Raw genomic sequence first — 21581 nt, 5'->3', positions numbered from 1 at the left:
TCAATGGAGTTGAATGTAGTTGGCGGCTGGTCATGAGCAGTGTCCCCCAGGGTTCAGTACAGGGGCCGCTTCTATTTAACATCTTTATTAACAATCTTGATGAGGGGATTGAGTGCACCCTCAGTAAGTTTGCAGTCTACACCAAATTGAGAGGGAGTGTTGATCTGCCAGAGGGGAGAAAGGTGCTACAGAAGGTCCTGGATAGACTGGATTGATGGGCCAAGGTGAACCGTGTGAGATTCAATAGCGTCAAGTGTCAGGTCCTGCATTTTGGTCACAACAACCCCAGGCAACCCTATAGGCTTGGGAAGGAGTGGCTGAAAAGTTGCCTGTCAGAAAGGGACCCTGGTATATTGATGGACAGTCAGCTGAATACGAGCCAGCAGTGTGCCCAGGTGGCCAAGAAGGCCAGTGGCATCCTGGCTTGGATCAGGAATGGTGTGGTGAGCAGGACTAGGGAAGTAATTTGGCCCCTGTACTCAGCACTGGTGAGGCCTCACCTCGAGTACTGTGTTCAGTTTTGGGCACCTCAATACAGAAAGGACATGGGGTGCGAGCAGGTCCAAAGAAGGGCTGCAAGGCTTGTGAAGGGGTTGGAAAATATGCCGTATGAGGAGCGACTGAAGGAACTGGGCTGTTTAGTCTGGGGAAAAGGAGTCTGAAGAGAGACCTTATTACTCTCTTCCAGTACCTGACAGGTGCTTACAGCAAGTGCAGGGTTGGTTTCTTCTCACTGGTGACAGGATGACGGAAAATGGTCTCAAGTTGTGCCAGAGTAAGTTTAAGCTGGATATCAGGAAAAGCTTCTTTACAGAAAGGGTTGTTAAGCACTGGAATAGGCTCCCCAGAGGCAGGGTTGAGTCACCTTTCCTGAATGTGTTTAAAAACCATTTGTTTACTGTGCTCAGAGACATTATTTAGCAGAGGGTTGTTAGAATTAGGGTAAGTTTGGTTAGGTTGTGGTTGGACTTGATGGTCTCTGAGGTCTTTTCCAACCTGAGCACTTCTATGGTCAGGCATAGTCTATCCTTGATGAAGCTGTGTTGGCATTCTTGAATCACCCCCCTCCCCTTTCTTGCACATGCCTTAGAGTAGATTCATGGAGGTTCTGCTCTGTGATCTTCCCTGGCACAGGTAAGGCTCACTGGTCGATAGTCTCCCAGATTTTCCTTTCTCCCTTTATTAAAAATGGGAGTGATGATTCCTTTTTCCACTTGCCAGGACCTTCACCTGACAGCCATGAATATTCAGAAATGATTTAGAGTAGCTTGGCAACCACATCAGTCAGTTAGTTCAGGACTCTGAGATACATGTTGTCCAGCTCCAGAGACTTGTCCATATTTAGTGTCATAAGGCAGTGTCAGACTTGCTCTTTTCTGACAGTATAGGAGGCATTTTGCCCCCCATCCCCTTTGTAGAGTTTCAGGTACATATAATATATTTAATACACTCAAAAGAGGAGAAAGGATCTTTACATTTGCAGTGACATAATTTATCAGAAAGCAAGCCATAGGAAAAACTTATCAAAAAGCAAGTCATAGGAAAGAAAGTAATGTTACAGAAGGCAAAGTATCCACTGAATTCATTAATGCAAAGCTGATGGAATATTTATATTCAAGCTCTTTTTGAGACAGAGAGTAAAGAGACATGATAGATAGATGTCTCTCGTCATGTTCCCATTTATGAATTTTTTAGACAATCAGCAAATTCAAGGCATCTGGAGCCTATGACAACTACAATATATATTGTATTTTATCACTGATTTTTGAAGTTCATAATAAGCTCCTGCAGAATCATTGCCATACGAATAGTTCCTTCAATCACAATACTGCAGCAGATTAATGCATACAAAACAAACAAACAAACAAACAAACAACAACAAAAAAACCAGTAGCATTCCTATTGAACAGTCTTTGACAGCACTTTTTAAGATAATCTTCTGAGGACTTCTGGGTGCTGAAATCTTATGGCATGAGTGGAATGGAGTCACTGATACCTTTGCTCATGGACTAGTTCTATCTTGCTATGTCAAATGTTACTGTTAGAGTATTCTGATGTATGACTGATTTCTTTTTAAGGAAGGAGAGAAAAGAAGAAAAATAAACAAGTCAGACCTTATCATTTTATGAAGAAATGAACATTTTTTTTATGGAGATTATTTACTCCTTAGATAGTACAGTGAACAAAATCTTGGTCATGTGAATATTTACAAGAGAAAAAAAAATTAGACTTGGAGATGCTGTTAAGGCTTAAGCCATAAGTATTTGAAAGGAATATTTACAATAACTGTTTTGAAAATATTGAAGTGCTAAAAATTAGAGCTTGAACAGATTTTGACAAGTTAATCCTATTTGCCTGTAGTGACTTTAAGTGAAACCATTGTTCCTCTTCACTATTAATTCCACATTCATCAGCTGTATTCATCATTAGAAAAATTTCTGTGATACTTGTAATTTCCTTTGCCATTGTCATGCTATTGCTACCAACTATTCATATCTCCATCACTCTCTCCTATGGTTGCCATATGTACTTCACAGAAACTCCATTCTCTCCAAAACTATATATTACATCAAAATATCACAGGCAATATTTAAAGTAGATAAGAAAGCCACTATTTAACTTGTGTGGAACCTAACCAATTTTCTTTTGTCCAGTGCCACTAGATAGATATACTGGACATTTTGTTTCATCAGCCTATGCTCACAAACAAACAAACCTTCACGATCAAAAAACTGATGAAGTGTCTTGATGGCCACTGGAACTGAATGCTGAATGAACTATATGTCCATATGTATGTAAACATATGAATACATATTTATTCTTTTACACTTTTTTTTTCCACCTAAATTGTGACGATACTTATGTGGTCTCATAATCCATGTAAATGGTTCTTTGCCAACCTCTCATAATATTTTATTACTCATAATAATAATGTTCACTAAACTGTCTTAATGAAAAGATGGACTTCTATGACCATAGAAGTGATGGAACTGCATAAAAATATTAAATGATAGATAGGAAGAAACATTTTGAAGCATATGTTTTGTCTAATCATGTTCTCATATTTGTAGCAACTGTATTAAATCATTGTAATTAAAATTGTTTTTCATTTTGGAGAAAAAAAGAATCACAGATGTGAGAAAATTATCAGCAGTCACTGTAAACTTAGTAGCTTTGTTTGTGACAGTGAATAGAACACTTAAGAGTTATCCGAAGCATCCAACCCTCTTTTTCTCTGTTTCTCTTTAGATATTTTTATTCTGGATATTTCTACAATTTCTATGTAATTGATCTTCAGCCAGCATAGTCACAGTTCAACATCTGCAAGCATAGCTTGGTATTTACTTTTTCTGATATTACAGGTGCATGTCTCAGTACTTGTATTAAAACAATGGAGAGTGAGGGAAATGAACTGTGAAAACATTTGAAGATCTCTTTGAAAACATGCTCTGTTTGAAAGCTTAATTATTTTCTACTGTACTCTCTAGCATGTTTTTTTTTTTTTCTTTTTTTTTTTCTTATTTGTTTTTACATAGAGGGGACTTCTTATCTTGAAGATCATAAAAATTGGTGATTTTCCTCATTTGCTCCATGGTACTCCTCAAACAGTAGAGTTTTGCAGATTTAGGATCAAAAATAACTTAAAGGCACGACGCCTTTTGTTCCCCTTGAGCCCTGGCCAGGCTTCGGGGCGAAAACCAAGAGGAGAAAGAGGGCAGCGGCTGTTCCCTCGGACTGCTCCGTACATTGGTTTACTGTGTGCTAGAAAGGCTGGAGCTGCTTGCAGCGGCTCTGGACGCCTCACTCGTGGGATGGATGCATTGCTGTGCAACTTCCCCATGGCTGGGAGAGGTTCTTCAGATCCTCCCTGCAAACGGGGCTCCCCAGTGACTGCGGATCTGGCTGATGGTAAAGTGCTGGGGCAATTGGTCGTGGATCTTTCTTCACCACTGTGCTCACGTGGCAATGAGTAGGCCCACTGCCTTGCTTATTCCCTTTACTGCTAAGCTTCTCTTTTGGCTATAGACGCTGCCAATATTACTGTTGGTTTTATTTTGTCATAGGCAGTAAAATAAGCCTATCCCAAAGACGTTGGTGTCTTTGTTGCAGCTGTTGAGCCCACCGATTGGCACAACAGCATTAACACATGATGGGCACGTAACTTGGACATCAGGAACGTGACTTCAAAGGCTTCAAAGCATCGGGAATGTCTCCTTTGGAGAGAGACTGAGAGGTTTGGGCTTGTTGAGCCCGGAGAACAGAAGGCTCATGGGAGACCGTGTGGCTGCCTTTCAGTACACGGGGCCTCACAGATCACCCTTGCTGAGGGTGAGCACTATTCCCTCATTGAGGACATTGATGAAGATGTTGAACAAGACCGGACCCAGCACCGACCCCTGAGGAACACCGCTGGTTACAGGTCTCCAACCGGACTCTGCACCGCCAACGACGACCCTCTGCGCTCTGCCAGTCAGCCAGTTCTCAACCCACCTCACTGTCCACTCATCTGTCCACACTTCCTCAGCTTTGTCATAAGGATGTTGTGGGAGACGGTATCAAACGCCTTGCTGAAAGCAAGGTAGACTACATGCACTACATCCACCCAGCCAGTGACACCATCGTAGAAGGCTACCAGGTTGGTCAAGCATGCCCTCCCCCTGGTGAACCCTTGCTGATTACTCCTGATAACCTCCTTTTCTTCCAGTTGTCTGGAGATGGCATCCAGCACAAGCTGTTCCATCACCTTTCCAGGGACAGAGGTGTGCCCAGGTGGCCAAGAGGGCCAACAGCATCTTGCATTAGAAATAGCGTGGCCAGCAGGAGCAGGGAGGGAATCATCCCCCTGTACTCAGCCCTGGTGAGGCCACGCATTGAGCACTGTGTTCAGTTTTGGGCCGCTCACTACAAAAAAAGACACTGAGGCCCTGGAACGTGTCCAGAGAAGGGCAACAAAGCTGGTATGGGGTCCGGAGCACAGGCCTTACGAGGAGCGGCTGAAGGAGTTGGGGTTGTTCAGTCTGGAGAAGAGGAGGCTCAGAGGAGACCTCATTGCAATCTACAACTTCCTGAATGGAGGCTGTGATGAGGAGGGGTTTGGCCTCGTCTCCCAGGCAACAAACAGGACCCGAGGAAATGGCCATAAGTTGTACCAGAGGAGGTTTAGGTTAGACATAAGGAAGAACTTGTTCTCTCAGAGAGCAGCCAGGCACTGGAATGGCTGCCCAGGGAGGTGGTGGAGTCGCCGTCCCTAGCAGTGTTCAAGAGGCATCTGGATTAGGAGTTACAGGATATGGTTTAGTGCTTGTGGTAGCAATGGTGATGGAAGGATGGTTTTTTCTCCTTTCCTTTTTCTTCTTTTCTTCCCTTCCTTTCCTTTTTTTCCTTTTTTCATTTTGTTTTCTGTTTTCCATCTTTTCTTTCCCTCTCCCCTTTTCTTTCCCTCTCCCCTTTTCTTTCCCTCTCCCCTTTTCTTTCCGTCTCTTTTCATCTCTTCCCCTTTCTTTCCTTTTTTCATTTCTTTTGATTCATTTTGTTTAGTACTTTCTTACTTTTCATCTTTTAGATTCCTTTCTAAAAGAAAAGATAGAATGGGAGACAATAATTAAAGAAACAAAACCTGCTTTGAAAGCCATGGGGCCGGATGGATTGAACCTTGGGGTGCTGAGGGGGTTGGCAGATGTGGCTGCCAAGCCGCTCTCCATCATCCTTCAGCAGTCCTGGCTAATTGGGGATGTGTCCTGGCTGTCCCTGAACGTGTTTAAAGAGCTCTGGATGTGGTGCTCAGGGACATGATTGAGTGGTGGGTTGTTAGAGTTAGGGGAGTATGGTCAGGTTGCGGTTGGACTCGATGATCTTTCAGGTCTTTTCCAACCTGATCCATTCTATGATTCTATGGATTTAACAGCAGCGTTCTTGTGGGAGCTGCATTGAAACTTGCAGTGTCTCTGGGTCCCCAGAATTACTTTCTCCAAGCTGATTCGTAGGTGCTGGCACTTCTTTAAAGCAAGAGCAGCTGCTGATGGGAGGAAGGTAGTTCAGGCTCATGAGCTCTGCAGCATCTCCCAGGATGGTACCAGAGGAGGCAGGAATGATATTGCAGAAGATGAGAAGCTCCCCAGCAGGAAGCCAGAAACCCTGCGGGAGAGTCGGAGCACGTGTGGATGCCCAGGAGGTAATGCAGCCCCAGTATTTGAGAAGCGCGTGGCCAAGGAGCTGCGGCCCAAGAACAGAGCTATTCCGCCTTTGCAGAATAGCTGGCATCCCAAGAAGGACTCGTCTGTCCTTGTAAAAAGCAGGGGGAGGACACGTCCAAATGCTTGCTGGTTGCTTGGGAGCTCAAATCCTCCAAGCTGGAGGCAGCCTGGGGGTAACATCTCCTTGGTCCGATTGTGCAGCACCTGAGCAAGAACTGGCTGCACGAGGGTCATCTTAATTTCTCTGTTCTTTTACTTAAATAAACCCGTTGGGAGACCGTGGTGTTGGTTTCCTAAAATTTGGATCTGGGAGGTGAGCACGCCCTTTGCTTATGATGGAAGCACAGAAGTGATGCGGGCACTCGCTGAGGTCACAGTCATCGCCGAGGTGGGAGCGTTTGTGGCACAGCCGGTGAGCAGAGCTGGTGCTCTGGTGAGCGTGCTGCACGCAGAGACTGAGCTGTGAGCTTTCCTTGAGAGATCACCCTGCGAGAGCCCGTCGGAAGCACCGCTGCGGCGTGTGCGTGAGCTGGGCACAGCTCAGGCTGAGCAGGCCGAGCAGGTGAGCTGGGTTTGGTGCTGGGTGGTTGCCGGGAGGTGTCTCAGCAGGAAAGCTGGGCTGGGGTGGGCACGCTGCATCAGCCCTCGTCCCGGCTGGCAGTGAGACAGAGGGAGTTTTCTTCAGGACAGCAACACCAGCCATGTGCTTCAAGGCGCGTAACTATTGAGGAGATGGAGAACGCTTGCTGTCAGAAATCATGGCAGCTGTACAGGAGCTGGGTGTATTTTGGGGACAGTCCTTGTAACCAGCTGGTTTCGAGACATTGCCCTGCTCGAGAGTCTAAACTGCACAGCAGAAGAATGCTGGGAAAATGCTTCTTCCACGCTGTTTTTCACTTGCAGGTTCTTTCCTTAGGGTTCCTTTTTCCTTTCCAAAAGGAGATTTTGGGGATCGAGGCACTTGAAGAGAGAGTGAAGCCAGCTCTTTCCAACAGTGCGGGCAGTCCCTGTGGAGAGGACCCCGGGAACTTGAGCTTCCCCTGAGACGTTCCCCAGCATGTCTCAGCAGGGAGACGGACACAGTTGCCATCGCTGCTTTGCGCGTGGAAAGGTATGGCTGGGTTTCTTTCGCTTGGGTTTCTCCTTTCTCTGGTTTTGGAGGGGAAGGGGTGGAGCAGGGGGAGCCCTGCTGGTCCTTTGTTAGCTCAGTAAGCGGCTGGGTTGTGCACTTGCAGCAACAGGACAGCATTGCCAGGCTCCTTAACCTGCTGGGGCAGGGTGGGATCAGAGAGCGGGCACTGCCCTCCTGCCAGCTGCACCTGGTTATGGTTTGCCAGCTGCCCTGGGTTTCTGCTGAGAAGTTAGTTCTAGCTGCCTGCAGTAGTAAAGGGTGGGGAAGAAATAGTGGTGAAGAGCTAAGGCTGTGTACGGTAATTTTGCATGGGTTGAACTGTGGCACCTGAAGTCACTGTTTCCCTCGGAATAATGCTGGTGTTTGCAGGTGTGTTGGTTTAACCCCCCGAAGTGATGTCTGAGAGCACCCGTCTTCTCCACCTGAACGATGAGAAAGCTGGATATGCCCAGAAATTGCAGCGCGTGCAGATGTTGTGAATGCGCTCCCAAATGTTTCCGTTAGTGATAACTAACGTCTCAGCACTCTGATACCCACCTCTGGCACCATCTGGAACGCTGCATCTCTTTGCAAATGTTGGGTGGCCGTTTCCATGGCCCTTCCTTTATTTCTCTCCTCAGAAGCAGCGCGGCGCAGTTCCCTGTGCTAGGGAGCAGCACCCAGCAGGCTGCCAGAGATCCAACAGCGCCTTGCAGCGCACAGAGGGACGCGATGGGGACGGACCATCCTTAGCACCACGCAAAAGTGAGTCTCTGCAGTCCTCTGTCATGAAGTATGGAAGAATGCATTTTAAGTATTACTTCTGAGCGGTGCAGCACTGCAGGGATGTCCGGTAACCATGGTGGAAGCATTAGAGAGGCCGACAGCAACAGATGGCAGCAGTGAGACAGAAGTGTGTGTGTAAGTGGTGGTGCTCAGAGCTGAGTGCATTCCCTGTAGGGACAAAAAATCCGTGCCTCGACTTTTGCAGCTGATAGCGTTTTGTGTGCTGACGCAGCTTTGCTCTGCAGCATGCAGAGCTGTCAGGCAGACTGGGGTTCCTCTGCTACCACCTGAGCGGGAATGAGAGCAGTAGTGCTTTGTGCAAGCGCACTGCAGTTTAAAGATCAGTTTCTGTTCTGGCTGTAGAAGAGTGTCTTTTGGTTTTTGTGGTGGACGTGGGCTAACAGGACAGTGCTGCTCCTGGTGTCTGTGAAATCAACACACAATCTGTTGTTGTAGGGACGGAGCCTGCGCGTCCATGGAATGGTGCTGGGCTTGGGGGGAAACGGAAAGCCTCCCCAGGTAAGAAGCTCTTGTGAGCTGTGGTGTGGGTACCTGCCTCTAAATAGGGCTGCATGAAGGGCTGTGTGGGATGGAGGAGAAAAGAAGGGGCACTGCAGATCTGTGCTGACTGCAGAAATGGCACAGCGTTGTAGCAGCAGAAAGGCCAATTGAAGAAACTACGCTTGAGGAGCAGAAGTTTGTGGTTGGCTGTGCTAAAATGCTCCTCCAAAGAGATGCTCTTCATGTCTTTCTTGTTTCCTTTCTGACAGAAGCTGATGCAAGCAGGCTTGCAGTGAAGCGCAGCCTTGCAGGAAGCCAGGGGAGGAGCATGGAGTGTGGCACAGCCCCCAAGAGAGGTACAGACACACAGCAGCATCTGGGTTTGGTGCACTGTCTTTCTAGTTAGGCTTTCTGTCTGTCCTTTCCTGGGACTGCTGTTGTTGCGTGTTGCTTGAGATCTTAATCCCCGGGGATTACAGTTGCCTTTCCTGTCCCAATTGGAAATGGCCCACAGTTCAGCCAAGATCCCAAGGTCCATTGCTGTGAACACTCGAGAGTTCCTAGCATTGTGGCCCATTTTGCAGACCGAAGGCAGTGTGTGACTCTCTTTTAATCTTGCTGCTTCCCCTTGCTTGATTTGAACAGGGAGAGGTGCTGAGCCAAACGGCAAGATGTACGCAAAAGCTCCTCTCCAGGCTCCAGGAGGGCTTCCTGGAACAGCAGGTCCCAGCAGAGGGGAAAGACCTTCCCCTGCAGTTGACAACCACTCCCTCTCCAAGACCATGGCTGCAAGAAAGCGCAAGGGAGTGGAGGAAGAGGAGCAAAAAGCAGAGCTGTGGCCTGCCAAGAAACAAGTGAAGGTGGAGCGCGATGGGGAGAAGGCTCAGAGCCCACATCAGAGCAGAGGCGGTGTGCCAGCTCCAGCAACACACCCTGGGCCTGCCCCAGCGCCGACTGAGCGGTTCCGGACCTCAAAGCGAAGAGGTAGGAAGGTGCTGCAGCTGCCCTGGTGAGGTGCTTCCCTTATCAGGTGCATGGAGTTTGCTTAGGATTTGCTTTGCTTTCTCCTTCTCTCTGCGGAGAGGGGAAAAGAGTAGAAGGCTGCCGAGTCCAATGGCAAGGAAGTGCCAGAAAGTGTAACCCTCTCTTTTCCCATGAAATCCATGACGGCCTTCTGCTTGTCCCACTGGAAATACCCTTCCCTGAGAGGCTTCCTAGCCTGTTTTCATGTACCCATGTTTCCGCGGTTTTGCTGTTGACAAACTGAATTTCTCTCCTCTTTCTCTATAGCAAGACGACAACGACAAAAAGAGAGGAGAGCAGAAATGAAGAAGGCTGCTCTGAGAGCTGCCGCTGCACGTGCAGAGGTGAGTCCTCGGTGAGCACAGACACGGCTCTTGTTGTTCTCTGTCTGTCAGGCGTGAAGGGGATTGTAGAATGCTGGGGGAAGCGGTGTCCTACTTTGACGCTCGCTTTCTTTCTTTCCAGTCCTCCACAATGAACAGCCTTGTGGAGATGATGGAGAAGCTGCAGCTGAAGGACTGAGTGGAGGAGCATCAGAAGGCAGTGGCTTCGTGGCAGCAGCCCAACTTGGCACTCTGGTTGCAGTCCATCAATAAACAATTGGAGCTTTGTATTCACAAAGAGCGCACGGCCTGATTTGTCCAGTGGCACTCAGTGAGCTGCTGCACCACCTCCTCGTTATTCCACTCGCGGCGCTGGGTCAGAACTCCCACATCTCCATCAGGGGATGCTGCAGGTTATAGAAGCAATGGATGCACCAGTCCTTGGCCCTGCCCATAAACGCACTGCCTGCAAAGCACGTGCACAGAACTGCGAGTAGCACGGCCTGAGCACAGGCGCGCTGAGTTAGAGAACAGCTGTCTCGAGCTGTCTGAGTTTCTCGGGGCAGCACTGAGCAGAAGTGAGCGTGTGCCCCTCACCCTGCAGGCGTCACTGTTGGGGGAAGAGAGGCTCCGCCGGCTGCCTGATCCCGGAAGGCAGAGGTGTTCTCCTGACTTCTCTGCAGTGCTACCTTGCCTCATTGTCCCCCCTCTCTTCAGCCGTTTTGATGCTACTTTTCATCCTTTGGGCAGAGCTTGAGTCACTCTCATCATCGCACAGCTTTGTACTGAGCAGTGTGGAATTTTCTGGCTTTGCTCTTAAAAGCCTGGGCTGAAAACTGCAGCGTGCATGCTTAGTTTACATGGGGACATGGGGGGGGACATCCCCTAACCCCCATTATCGAAAAATAAACCTTAATTGCAAAAGTGAGGGGTGTCAACCCCCAACCCATGGGAACAAAGTGGTCCATGGGGGTGACACTGTGGGGGTGTCCCCATCTCCAGTACGTGACACCACCAGGGTGCCATGAAGGTGTCCCCAACTTTGGTGGTGTGACAGCACGATGCTGTGTCCCCACTTCTCCAGGAAGTCCTCCAGCTGGTTACAGTGTCCCCAGCTTCGGCTCAACGTCCCCAGGGGGTCCTTTTGTCCCCTCTGCATGACGGTGACACCCGATGCTGGCTGCCGAACGCGACACCCGATGACGATGACACCGCGTCACGGCTGTGCCACGCTGGTGTCACACAGTCCCCTCTGGTGGTGGCACAGAGTTCACCACCATGCGTGTCCCCATCCTCATGTCAGACGATGGTGACAGCGCCAGAGGACTCCAGTGTCACCAGGTCCAGCTCTAGGTGGGCCTGGAGGGGTGACAAAGAACAGTGAGAGGCTCAGTGACAGCATGGTGACAACGCAGAGCTGCCTGTGCCTGGCCCCATGCGGTGGTCAGAGTACAGGGAATGGTGTCACCCGATAGATGGTGGCACACAAGTGATGGTGACACCAGATGACAGTAACAACAGTGACAGCCAGGGATGGTGACACTGCGTCACGGCTGTTCCACATCGAGGTCACCCTGTGTCACGGTGTCACCTGAAGACAGTGACACTCAACGACTCCCAGTGGCATCCAGTGAAGGGAAGAACCAACAATGGTGACACCACCGACCCCATGTCACACCCACAGCAGACCCCACATGTTCACCGACTGTCCCCAGCTCCCCTCCCTGTACACTCCTTGTCACCTCTTCAATGAGGATGGCACCGCTCTACAGTTGTGCCAGTCCTCTTCTTGGTTGCAAGTGTCCCATTTGGTTTTGTCATCCAGTATTTTTGGGAGAAAACGTGTGGTAGTTGTAAGAGAAGGGGTATTTCTGGGAGAAAATATCCTCTTTTTGGAAGAGAAGGTGAAATTTACCACTGAAATGTGGTATTTCTGGGAGAAAATGACATACTTGAGGGAGAGAACTCGGAAATGGTGGGAGAGAATGTCTTCTATTCGAGAGCAACTGTGGTATTTTTGGTGTGACGACTGGTCCTTTGGGGAGAAAATACGGTAAATATGGGAGAAAATGTCCTCTTGAGGAGTGTCAAGTAGTACTTTTGAGAGAAAATGTCAGGTATTTCTCAGAAAACTGCTGTTTCTGGGAGATAGTAGCATCCTTGGTTGGAAAATGACAGGTGTTTGTGAGAAAGCTGGTATTTTGGGAAAAAAGGCCGTATTTTTAAGACGAAGCTGGTATTTCTGGGGGAATATGTCCCGTCTTTGGGAGAAAAGTGGTCTATCTTGGAGAAAATGTCATGTATTTGGGAGAAAACTGGTCTATCTGGAAGAAACTGCCATTTTTCTGGGAGTAAGTGTGATCCTGAGGAGCGTCAAGTAGTATTCTTGGGATGAAACGTGAGGTATTTCTAAGCGTAGTGGTATTTCTGGGAGAAAATGTCTTGTTTTGGGGGGAAAAGATCACATGTATGTGAGAAAGCTGGTATTTCTGGGAGTAAACGCCATATTTTTAGGAAAAAATGGGTATTTCCCGGATAAGCGGTCACATAGTTAGGAGAAAAGTGGTCTATCTGGGAGAAAATGTCCTTGTTTTTTGGTGGAAGAGATCATGTGTAGGGGACTAAAATAGTGTTCCCGGATGAAAATGTCACGTATCTGTGAGAAAAGTGGTATCTGTGGGTCACAGTGCTGTTCCCCAGGGGTCGGTGCTGGGGCCTGTCCTCCTCAAGATCTTTCTTGATGAGCTGAGGGCACTGAGTGCACCCTCGGGAAGTTTGCGGATGACACCAGGCTGGCTGGAAGTGTGGATCTGCCTGGGGGTAGCGAGGCCCCACAGAGGGATCTGGACAGGCTGGAGAGCTGGGCTGAAGCCAATGGGATGAGTTCCAACAAGGCCAAAGGCCAGGTCCACGTTCTGTGGGAACGTTTGTGGAAAAGTGACTTTAGGTAGCTTAAATCTCTGCCTTCTGACACAAAAGCAAAATGGAGCCAGTTATGTATTCTTACTTCCATAACAAGAGTGTCAGAAGGAAACACCCTGAGACTTCTTGTAGGGGTGTCCATTTGCTGTCTCCCAAAAACCAGTCGGGGGAAAGGCACAAGAGGGGTGTGCCCTGCCAGCTCCAGGTCTTAAGACCTTAGAAACCCGGTCTCTTTCAAAAGTTGAGGGAGTTTCCATTCTTAGAGCTCAGCCCTGAAGCCTTGCTGGTTCAATTCCTCTCAGTGATGCATCTAAAAGATGCAGTGCAGGTGGGCAAAGGTCCAGGTGGGCCAGCGGGTGAGTTTTACCACAGCCCGACACAGATGGATAAGCTGCTTCATTAACAAGTCCAGCTTTTACTGCGGGGCTGGCAGCATCTGTGCTGTTGTTCCATCTGCAGTCAGGAATGTCACACTGCCTTTTTTTCAACCCACATTTACTCTTTCACAAAAGAGCATCAACTTCTGATACTCGTTCTGCAAACTGGGGAAGAGTAACCCGCAGAATGCTAACTGCTGCAGAGGACAGGTTGGAAGACAGCCGCTCCACGCGCCCATCGTGCCACAGCAGCTCCTTGCTGGATGTGCCTGGCATAACTGGTTGGCTCCTGACAGCAATCCCTCACAGTGGGGAGGAAAGCAGCACTTGCACAGCTGGTTTCAAGAGCGCTAACCAAGCTCAGCTAAAATGCTCAAGGGAGACTGTCTTCAAGCACGGTCACAGGATGCGTTTGTTATACTGAGGACTAAAGGAGATCACTTCAGTTTGACATCAGGGAGGAGACGGGGTAAAACTCCCCGCTGGCCCACACTTCAGGATCTGTGGCATGTTTTTCTGCACAGCTGCCGTTTCTAAATTTGGAAAGAGACAGTAAAACATACCTGGAAAGAGTTGAGAAGTCAGGGTCTCCGTAGCTACAGAGAGATGTTGGATGCTTCTTTCTGTGGGAACGTTTGTGGAAAAGTGACTTTAGGTAGCTTAAATCTCTGCCTTCTGACACAAGAGCAAAATGGAGCCAGGAATGTATTCTTACTTCCATAACAAGAGTGTCAGAAGGAAACACCCTGAGACTTCTTGTAGGGGTGTCCATTTGCTGTCTCCCAAAAACCAGTCGGGGGAAAGGCACAAGAGGGGTGTGTCCTGCCAGCTCCAGGTCTTAAGACCTTAGAAACCCGGTCTCTTTCAAAAGTTGAGGGAGTTTCCATTCTTAGAGCTCAGCCCTGAAGCCTTGCTGGTTCAATTCCTCTCCATGATGCATCTAAAAGATGCAGTGCAGGTGGGCAAAGGCTCCACAGCTGTACAGCATCTACGGGACAGCTCTTATTGAGCCGGCAGGTGTAACTGCTTCCCGAGGAGCTGTGCAGCCATAAAGGCATTCTAAAGCACCTCTTGCTCTTACATGAACGCATCATTGGCTTCATCTCACTGCCGTGCTTAATTCCCAGTGCTGACAGGTCTGTCCGGCAGCTCTGCCTAGAGAACCAGCATATGTTTCAGGCACGTGTCCTGAACGAGTCACTTCGTTTCAGCGAGTTTAGCATCAGTGAGAGCTCCCTGCCCCAGCAAGTCTACCGAGCACCTGTGTTCTCTTACATCCCCGCACCACGCCGTGCTGCTCAGCGAGTCCAGCGCAGCTCTGCAGGACCCGGGGGACTACAGAACACGTGCCAGCGGTGAGCTGAGCTCGTTCTTCAGGTCCTGCTCCGGGCTGCGCCCTTCTCACATCCCACGCACCGAGCCCGGCCGGGCCACCGCTCGGTTCTTCCTTGGAGGAGAAAGCGGCCAGAGATGCCGCCGCAGGAGCCGTGAGAAAACCGGGCAGAGATGCGCGCTCGGCTTTCAAGAAGCGCCAGCAGCTCGGAATCGGCCTGGAGAAAGCGATTCTGGGGAAGCCGGAGACGCCGCACGTCTCAGCGCGGCTCCCGCAGGAGCGGTACCGTTCGACAGCGTCGCCACGGCGACAGCGCCTCAGCGCCGGTCCGTCGCTACGGCGCCGCGCCGTCCCCGCCGAGTGACGTCATCACGCCGCGACCCGAGGAGGCGGCCGTGCGGAAGCGGTGCGGGGCGCCTCGGGGCTCCGGGCGCCGCCTCGGCTCCTACAGGTGGGTGTTCGGGGGGCGCCGGGGCGGGGGCCGGGGTGAAGGCGGCGGGGGGGCCGCGTGCCGCTCTGTCTCGGCCCCGCGGGGTCTCCGTGGTCCTCGGGGCTTCCCTCGGCGGGGGCGGCTGCCCTGCGTCTCGCCGCCTCCCCCACCCCGTGTCTTTCGCTGCCCTCCCCCCCTCTCCCCCTGCCGCTGATCGCCCGCACCCCCCAGTCCGTCTGTGTGCCCCCCGGGGTTACACCCTCCCCCTGGTCTCCCTCCCCTCCAGTCCCCCCGTTCTGATCGCCGTAGTCCTCTTCCACCCCTCCCCTCTGTGCCTCCCCCATTCTGATCCCCAGGGTCCCCCCCGGATCCCTCATCCCTCCCCAGTCCCCCGTTCTGATCCCTGGTGTCCCCCCACCCCCCCACCGCTCTCCCCATTCTGTCCCCTAGAGTCCCCCCCTTTCCCAGTCTCCTCTATCTGACCCCCGAACCCCCTCTCCTCCCCCCGAGTGCCCCCACTCCAATTCCCCCATTCTGATCCCCAGAGTCTCCTACCACCCCCCATTCCCCTCTATTTGACCCCCAGGGTCCCGTGTCCTCCCTTCTCCTCCCACCTCCTGGCCCCTTTTTTCTGACCCCTAGAGGTCCCTGTAACCCCCTATGCGCTCCTCCCTGACCCCTGGAGTCAGTTCCTCATTTTGACCTCCAATTTCCCTCAGCCAGACCCCATAGAAGCCTCGCACAACCCCTGGCTCTTCCCTCCCACCCCTCCCTCCACCCCCAGATGCTCTTCCTGCCTTGTAGAAACTCTGTTCACCCCTTTCCCCCACACAAGCCACTAAGTTTCCCCCCAGACTCTTTTTCCACCCCATAGACATCCCACTCTCCTCTTCTCCCCCCCAATAGTTCCCTAAGGTGTCCCCCAGACTCCCCTTCCACCCCATAGAAGCCCCCCACAACCCTCCAGATTTCCTCTGCCACCCCTTCTCCATTCCTAGACCCCTTTTCCTCCCAGCAGAGACCCAACTCACCCCTTTTTTCCCCCACACAACCCCCCGTCCACTCCCAGACCCCCCTTTCTGCCCTACAGAAGCCCCCTTTCCACCCCTCAAGTTCCCCTCCACAATGTACCCCTCCATCCCCAGGCCCCCTTTTCACTCACAGAAGCCTCGTTCTGCTCTTTTCCCCCTCACAACCCCCTCTCTCCATCCTCAGAGCCCCTTTCCACGCCACAGAAGCCCTCCACAATCCCTCAGTTTCCCCTTCCAACCTTTCTCCACCTCCAGACCCTCTTTCCACCTCACAGAAGCCCCACTCACACCTTTCCGCCCATAGATTCCCCACGAGCCCCCCCCTATATACCCCTGGAGGCATGCAGAAGAATCTGGAGATGTTGTAGAGGGGTTTGGGGCATCCAGTTGGTCCCCAGGTGGGTCCAAGGTGTCCTTGGATTCATACAGAAGGATCTGGAGATGTCCCAGAGGGATCCTGGGGTGTCCAGGGGGTCCCAAGAATGGTCCTGGGGGTCCCTGGAAGGATCTGGAAGCTCCCAGGATGGGTCCAGGAGCTCCGAGGAGCCACTGGGATGATTTGGAGATGTCCCAGTAGAGTCTGGTAGGGTCCAGAGAGTTCTCATGTGGGTCTGAGTGGTCCTGGAGTCATCCCGTCATCAGAGACATCTCTGGGGATGTCCCAGAGAGGACTTGGAGGGTGCAGGGGGTTTTCAAATTGATCCAGGGGGTCCTTGGATTCATCCAGAAGGGTCTGCAGACGTCCCAGAATGATCCTGTGGAATGTGGGGGGGTCCTCAGGTGGGTTCAGAGGGTCCTATTGTCTTCTGGAAGGGTCTGGAGATGTCCCATGGGTGTCTTGGGGTCCCCAGGCGTTCCTGGAGTCCTCCAGAGGTCTCTAATGGGGATTTTGAGGACAACCTCACATAGTGACACATTCTCGCTCTTCTTTGTCCCCGTGGGATCGCCCCCAATAATGTCTGTTTCCATTAAAATCAATACTATGTCACTTTTCTTGTATATTTTTTGCCACTTCCTTTCAGAAATGGATGGTTCCCACCAATCCCTGTGCAAAGCCCCACGGAAACAATCCCCCCAGGGCCACCGGGTGACACCGGACAACCACTTGTCCCCAAAGTTCTCACTGTCACCGTAACCGTGGAACCTGGGGCCGTACCAACGTACCTTGAGAGCCCCATCCGCGTCCTACAGCTCCTGGACGCTGTCACCCTGGTTGTCCATGACTGTCCCATGCTGTCCCCCCTGCCATGGTGGCACAACTTCAGCACGGTGCCATCCTCATTGAAGAGGTGACGAGGAGGGGTACAGGGAGGGGGGCAGGGGACAGTCAGGGGACACGTGGGGTCTGCTGTGGGTGTGACATGGGGTCGGTGGTGTCACCATTGTTGGGTGTCACCTTCACTGGATGCCATTGGGTGTCACTGAATGTCACTGTCTTCAGGTGGCGCCGTGACACAGGGTGACCTCGATGTGGAACAGCCGTGACGCAGCGTCCCCATCCCTGGCTGTCACTGTTGTTACTGTCATCTGGTGTCACCATCACTTGTGTGCCACCATCTATCGGGTGACACCATTCCCTGTACTCTAACCATCACATGGGGCCAGGCACAGGCAGCTCTGCGTTGTCACCATGCTGTCACTGAGCCTCTCACTGTTCTTTGTCACCCCTCCAGGCCCGCCTAGAGCTGGACCTGGTGACACTGGAGTCCTCTGGCGCTGTCACCATCGTCTGACATGAGGACGGGGACATGCACGGTGGTGAACTTTGTGCCACCACCAGAGGGGACTGTGTGACACCAGCGTGGCACAGCCGTGATGCGGTGTCATCACCGTTGGGCGTCACTCCTGGCAGCTGGCTCCGGGTGTCACCGTCATGCAGAGGGGACAAAAAAAACCCTGGGGACATTGAGCTGAACCTGGGGACACCGTGACCACCTGGAGGACTTCCCAGGGAAGTGGGAACACCACATGACAATGTCACACCACCAAAATTGGGGACATCCCTGTGTCACACCCCAAAGCTTGGGACACCTTCATGGCACCCTGGTGTTGTCATATCCTAGAGTTGTGAACACCCCCCAGAGTTTGGGACAGCCCTCTGGAGACGCCATCTGTGCCCTCCCCCACAGAAAACATTGTTCCCATGGGGCGGGGTTGACACCCCTCACTTTTCTAATTAAGGTTTATATATAAACATATATGTATACACATATACTGTCTCTTTCCTATTAATGGTAGTTAGTTTAGTGACTAAGGATGAAAAATATTATATATTTACGCTTCAATTATAGGAACAATATGTTTTTCTGTCTAAGTACCATTTCTTGTCATGGTTATTATCGTGATATTAAATAGCTGAGAGTCATTGTAGAAGGAACATAAGTCATTACCATCTTTCTATACATAATGACTCTTAAACATAATTGCTATGTAATCTTTAGGTGAATTATTATATTGAATTATTATATAGGCCAGTGCACATGCTGGTAGCTTAGCTAGGAATAAAAGAAAGCTACTCAATCAAAGATTAGTCCTGTTTCTTTTTTAATTGAATGATTTCAAAGCATAATATTCAGGGCCGTGTTTTAGAAATATGTGATACTTTTACTTGACTCTGTTAAAGTGTGTGATATTAATTTAAGTAAATTGACAATGAAAAGAACATAACTGCATGACTGAAAGACTGATCCAGGTATGAAAAGGATACTTGTATTTCATGAGCTACATATTGAGAACCCACAAACCCACAAAAATCTAGTCAAAGTCTTGATTAGATGTGAGTCACATGCTTGACAGTCAAGGTAACTTATGCTGATGTTACAAAGAGATACCAGCTGATCTTAGGGGAAAGGTGATATGTTCTACATAGGGGACTTTACAAACAGCAGAAAATTAAATTCTTTCCTTTGACCTCCTTCATAGGATGCGAAGTCAATGCTGTGGAAGTCATGATAGGTTGAGGTGATCCATGAAAATATCTGCATATTAATATATATCTGTACATATATATATAGGCAATTGGAAAGAGCCTGAAAACCTTCCAGTGATGTGACATGTCTATTTTGGTGATACTAAGCTGCTATTACATCAATTGTGTTCAAAAATAACATGAAATAAAAATGCTCTGTAGGTGCCTTTTACTCCAGTAGAATGTAGAGTAACAATGTCATAGAGAGACATGAGGAAACTTGCACTACAGAATCTATCCCCTCAGTCTTCTTAATCTCTTTTACTTCCACAGGAAGAATTTTGTGGAGCCTATGACTGTTTCAAGTAGAGAAAGAAAGTATTACCTTTTTCTGATCTAACTTGCCACTCCCAGGGCAGTCCATCCCAGTGCTTGACCAATCTTTTGGAAAAAAAGCTTTTCCTAACATCCAACCTGAACTCCTCTGTCACAGCTTGTAGCCATTCCCTCTAGTCCTATTGCTAGTTACAAAGGAGAAGAGGCTGACGCTCACCTTGCCACAACTTTCTTTCAGGTAGTTGTAGAGAGCAATAAGGTCATGCCTGAGCCTCCTCTTTTGCAGACTAAACAATCCCAGTTCCGTCAGCTGCTCCTCATAAGACTTGTGCTCCAGACCCCTCACCAGTTTAATTGCCCTTCTCTGGACAAACTCCAGGCTTTCAATGTCTTTCTTCTAGTCAGGGGCTAAAAACTGAACACAGTACTTGTGATGCAGCCTCTCTATAACTTAGTACAGAGGGATGATCATTTCCCTGCTCCTGCTGGCAGCACTATTTCTGGTACAAGCTAGTATGCCATTGGCCTTCTTGGCTACCTGGGCATACTGCTGGTTCATGTCTAGATAAACCTCTATTATAGTTTGCATGTAACTAAATAGCAAGCATTACTTTCAGAGTGACCTATGAATTAGTGATTGGTGCATGGGTTTCCATACTTTTGTTTTGCCTGGTATGTTCTGAGAAAAGAGGAATTTTTGTGGGCTACATGTACGTAGGTTACTGCAAGTAATGTCTCCATGGAAACTACAACAGATACAAAGAGCATAATAACACTATTTGATAGAGCAAATTCTCAGCCTCATAATACTATTTTTTCAAGAAAATCACCACCACTAGCTGTGTATTTTCACCAGGGATGAACAAGAAACCACAGGCCATTCTTGTAAAAACCTGCACCAGAGGAGGAGACTAGCTGTCACAATTGCTGAAATCTACCACCTACCAACTCGTATTCACATCCACTGTTGGTGTTCATCAGTGTTGAGTCATCACCAGTGAATGTCAATGAGAGCCAATTTTCCACCTGGAGGAATTGAATTATCCACCTTTGCTTCTTATGCACTTCTGTGTCAGAGGTTATTTTGTCAGACCACCATCCTGCTTCCATCTGTCACACACAAAATGTGATGGAATACGGTCAGGAAGTTTCAGCCTCTACTACCACACTTTCAACATCTGTCTCTGTCACCATGGGCCAACACAATAAAGCAGGAGGCATTATTTTTGGAGCATCTCTTGTAAAATATATAATATAGTTTATGTATGTAAGTAACAAAACATTTCAATTTTTAATTTTTAAAAAGGGGGCGGGGGGGTGGGGAACCATAAAACTAGTAAGATATTTGATTTCATTTCTGTGAAATCAATGCACAAGTCTGTTTTTATAGTAGTGGTTGCAATTCCTAGTGAGTTCTCAAGGTGTTAGTGAGAGACTTTTGATGAAATTTCATTCATTCTGTGCTTCATCCTTGATAACTGTTGTTCACAAATTTATGTACAATCAGAGAGCAATGACATGAATAAGATGGGGTGGTGAAGCAAGGAATGTTTGTCTCTGCTAAGAGAGGTCTCACAGAAGTCTGATGAAGAGACAGGATCAATGTTTGAGTTAAATATGTGATTGTAACTCTACACATTACATTTAAAAATTTGCAGGTAATTTATTTATGGGAACTGAAAATAGGGTCATGAGTACACAAAAGAAAGAAAAGAAAAGAAAAGAAAAGAAAAGAAAAGAAAAGAAAAGAAAAGAAAAGAAAAGAAAAGAAAAGAAAAGAAAAGAAAAGAAAAGAAAAGAAAAGAAAAGAAAAGAAAAGAAAAGAAAAGAAAGAAAAGAAAAGAAAAGAAAAGAAAATTCTTTTCATCAGTCTTGAAATATAGTCTCAAATTCCTTTATCAAAACAGAAAGCATGGCTGCATGTTTTTCACTGTTTGCAGTACTGTTTTTGGCTAAAGTATCAAATAGTATAAAATTATTTGCCATAACCTGACTTACCTGTACACTGAGCTCCTGGTTTCAGTCACCATGATGTTAGTGGCAGATCTATGTGTGGTTGTTTCTAGGTGAGCACCTAGGGCCAGACCAGGCAGGTAGGTTAAGAAGACTAATCACCATGGTGGTGAGGGGCAGAGGCTGGGCCTCTTGACAGGCTGCGCCAGATTGCATGTTGCCCACAGTCCATGGGTTGGACATGCCTGGTCTAGCTGGAAAAATCCTGAAGGACAGAAACATAATGTGTTGGTGCGTATATCAGAAAACTCACTTTGCTTAATGGTGAAAGGATGTATGGACAGGCACTTAAT

At 49.0% G+C, this 21581-nt stretch overlaps 2 protein-coding genes across 3 annotated transcripts; both read left to right on the top strand.

Moving 5' to 3' along the window:
- Positions 1–1195: 1195 nt before the first annotated feature.
- LOC149914840 (zinc finger CCCH domain-containing protein 11A-like) lies at positions 1196–10784 on the top strand. Of its 2 annotated transcripts, none has more exons than XM_090125104.1 (8): positions 1196–6756; positions 7190–7305; positions 7947–8070; positions 8548–8610; positions 8862–8948; positions 9238–9576; positions 9883–9959; positions 10081–10784. In XM_090125104.1, the coding sequence occupies exons 2-8, from the start codon at positions 7252–7254 to the stop codon at positions 10135–10137; spliced, it is 801 nt and encodes a 266-aa protein (XP_089981230.1). In that variant the 5' UTR covers positions 1196–6756; positions 7190–7251; the 3' UTR covers positions 10138–10784. The 2 variants fall into 2 exon arrangements, with proteins under 2 accessions (XP_089981230.1, XP_089981229.1); XM_090125103.1 differs by having other exon boundaries at positions 7098–7305.
- A 3371-nt stretch (positions 10785–14155) lies between these two features.
- On the top strand, positions 14156–19396 carry LOC149914839 (uncharacterized). Its single transcript, XM_090125120.1, has 3 exons — positions 14156–15021; positions 17054–17320; positions 17705–19396. Exons 1-3 carry the CDS (start codon positions 14744–14746, stop codon positions 17712–17714), a joined length of 555 nt encoding a protein of 184 aa, XP_089981246.1. The 5' UTR covers positions 14156–14743; the 3' UTR covers positions 17715–19396.
- Positions 19397–21581: the final 2185 nt, after the last annotated feature.

This window comes from Phasianus colchicus, chromosome 26 (assembly GCF_987193195.1).
Source record: "Phasianus colchicus chromosome 26, bPhaCol1.hap1.1, whole genome shotgun sequence".
NCBI lineage: Eukaryota > Metazoa > Chordata > Aves > Galliformes > Phasianidae > Phasianus > Phasianus colchicus.
The sequence above is the reverse complement of the archived record's forward strand: the minus strand, read 5'-3'. Positions and strand labels throughout refer to the sequence as shown.

Excerpts from the sequence above, each read along its gene's own strand:
- LOC149914840 (XM_090125104.1), top strand. The coding sequence starts at position 7,252 with ATGTCTCAGCAGGGAGACGGACACAGTTGCCATCGCTGCTTTGCGCGT. Across the intron at positions 8,611-8,861 it reads GAAACGGAAAGCCTCCCCAG|AAGCTGATGCAAGCAGGCTT; the intron begins GTAAGAAGCTCT and ends CCTTTCTGACAG. Across the intron at positions 9,577-9,882 it reads CCGGACCTCAAAGCGAAGAG|CAAGACGACAACGACAAAAA; the intron begins GTAGGAAGGTGC and ends CTTTCTCTATAG.
- LOC149914839 (XM_090125120.1), top strand. The coding sequence starts at position 14,744 with ATGCGCGCTCGGCTTTCAAGAAGCGCCAGCAGCTCGGAATCGGCCTGG. Across the intron at positions 15,022-17,053 it reads CGCCGCCTCGGCTCCTACAG|AAATGGATGGTTCCCACCAA; the intron begins GTGGGTGTTCGG and ends ACTTCCTTTCAG.